Source organism: Teleopsis dalmanni, chromosome 1 (assembly GCF_002237135.1).
Source record: "Teleopsis dalmanni isolate 2A chromosome 1, ASM223713v2, whole genome shotgun sequence".
In the NCBI taxonomy this organism is placed as follows: Eukaryota; Metazoa; Arthropoda; class Insecta; order Diptera; family Diopsidae; genus Teleopsis; species Teleopsis dalmanni.
Window position 1 is genome coordinate 71,682,959 of NC_051846.1, and position 2,448 is coordinate 71,685,406.

At 47.7% G+C, this 2,448-nt stretch overlaps 1 protein-coding gene across 1 annotated transcript; it reads left to right on the forward strand.

The window, feature by feature from the left end:
• Window positions 1-1,059: 1,059 nt before the first annotated feature.
• On the forward strand, window positions 1,060-2,224 carry LOC119672856 (the record flags this gene model as incomplete). The annotated part of the gene is given in 1 exon segment (XM_038084004.1): window positions 1,060-2,224. A coding segment is annotated over 1 exon segment (615 nt), but the record flags the coding sequence as incomplete, so codon positions are not given.
• Between the last annotated feature and the right edge of the window lie 224 nt (window positions 2,225-2,448).

Here is a 2,448-nt window from a genome sequence, read left to right on the forward strand (position 1 = left end):
GGATGGCAGAAAAATCCTTCTACTGAACCCTCCACGAGGGTGCCGTCTGGTAATGGGTCACACAGTTTTTTTTTCGTCCTGTACGTTGTCAGGACGGTGCCCAGCTAAGATCAGGAGGAATTGAGTGATTGTCCTTAGCTCTTTAATAGCTGCACACCACTCAATGCTTTCTGATCATGGTTTGAAGGTCCCCTTAACTCGGGAGTGTTACGCGATCCGTGCTCACCGAGTAGGTTTGCAGTCAAGGGGTCTGTCCGACTGTATTTTTGCGGAGCCTCTCCAATATATGACCGCCTTGGGGAGTAACTGTGGTCTAGCCATGGTATGGGACGCTGCTGTGGTGGTCGCTTCTTTCGTCCAAATATCCTCGGGTCCGCCGCGCCTGTCTTACCGGGTAAGGTGGACGATTATGAATATGTTATGATTTCTCCCGACAATGTCTCGGAACTCGTGGCTGGAGAGTATAAACCCACCAAACTTACGGAGGACGAATTGTTGAAATCGGACGACGAGATCGTTGCCGATTCCAATACCGGTTGTACCAGTCACAGTACACCGGCGTCTAATCCAATCCAACCAACAACCAAAAAAATCGACGGCACTCCGTCTACCAGTCAAAGTAGACCGAGTGCAAACCGCACGCCAACGCTTAAAACTGCCAGTCTAAGCAGTAAGGGCAATACAAAATCTCGGAAAAAAACGGCCAACATGGCACGCAAAAATCGTTACCAGCGAGCGCTTTTTATGCTAAAGAAAATTGAGGGCAATAAAAAAGAAGGCAAGGTCCATGAACGAGACGAAGCCGACGCTGTTAAATACCGCGCCATTGTGGAGGAGTATCTTCATGATGAAGGTCTGCGCCAGTCTGTTATCACCGGCAAGAACGTCGGAGATGGCGGCAAGCGTAACAGATCTCAGGAAGACCCCAGCAAGGAGGCGAAGCGGCACAAAGTTGGAACGGGGGATGGAAAGCTAATGTCAAGACCGGCACAAGCTTCTCGTCCCTTCAGTGAAGTAGCGAGAGACCATCTCAGTGTGGCCTTGATCGACGAACACAACTCTAACGGCAAGCTGCTGATGGAGAGGTGGGCGCTGATTGAGACCAAACTGTCCGAATTGGTTATGGCTGAGCTCATGACTAATCCGGGGTCCGTTCCTTCTTTTGACTGCGCAGATATCGTCCGTGGTCACCGAGTGATCAGATGCGACGACGAGTATTCGCGGAGTTTTCTCAGCAAGGCGATCACTAAGATTAGTGAGAACTGGGACGGTTTAAAGCTCAAACTTGTCCCTGCGGCGGAAATTCCATCGAGGCCTCGAGCGCGCGTATGGTTACCCAAAAACCTTGGTCCTCCTGACCTTATTCTGCAGCAGCTAAAGCTACAAAATCCAGAAATCCTGATGGAAGACTGGTCGGTTCTCAAGACCGAAGAACCGCAAAAACACAGCCAATCGTACTTACTTCTTATCAACGAAGAATGCTTGCCAGTCATTGAGGCTAATGACTGCAAGCTGCGTTACGGCATCCGGAAGGCAAAAATTAAAATCTTTAAAAACGCGCCACCGGATAATATTCTGGATGAGGTTGAGGGCACTAGTAAGCTGCTAGATGACCTCATCATCGATAGCAAACCTTGTTGATGTATTAATGGCCAAGGTCGTGCAGATAAACCTGAAACACTCTAAATGTGCCACGGATAATCTGGCTGTCTTACTCAGGGAGGAGGACATCGACCTTGCCATCATCCAAGAGCCCTGGGTTCATAGCTCATGTGTCAAAGGGCTCAACATCAATGGGTATAATCTTTTTTATGACAAAGGACAGGGTAAGCCTAGATCGTGCATTTTAGCAAAAACGCACCTTAATGCTTTTCTCTGCTCTCACTTAAGTTCTTTAGATATAACCACCATCCGGATAGAGCGGAAGCTAAAACCTGCGATTTTGGTAACATCCGCCTACATGCCACACGACGATGAGGCACCTCCAGAGGGGGTACTATTAGTCCAAAATTTCGCGCAGACCGAGAAGCTAGCCTTGCTGATGGGTTGTGATGCCAATGCCCGGCACTCCTTGTGGGGAAGCTCGGAAATTAACGATAGAGGTGAGTCTCTTTTTGATTTCATATTAAAATGTAATCTAGAAGTATGTAATAAGGGTAACACTCCCACCTTCATTTTTCCGAGTACGGATGATCGTGTAGGCTGGGAAGAGGTTTTAGATATTACCCTTTGTTCGACTTCGTGCTCTTTAACGATCAATGATTGGAGAGTTTCAACCAGGAACTCCTTCTCTGATCATAGATATATCATGTTTGTGATGGATATTCCCATGGTAGCTAAGCAATCTCACCGTAATCCCAGGAAGACAAACTGGGATACTTTCAGGTCATTGCTCAATAGAAAAATCAACATAGCCCCCGCTCCAATTAACTCGATTAGGGAATTGGA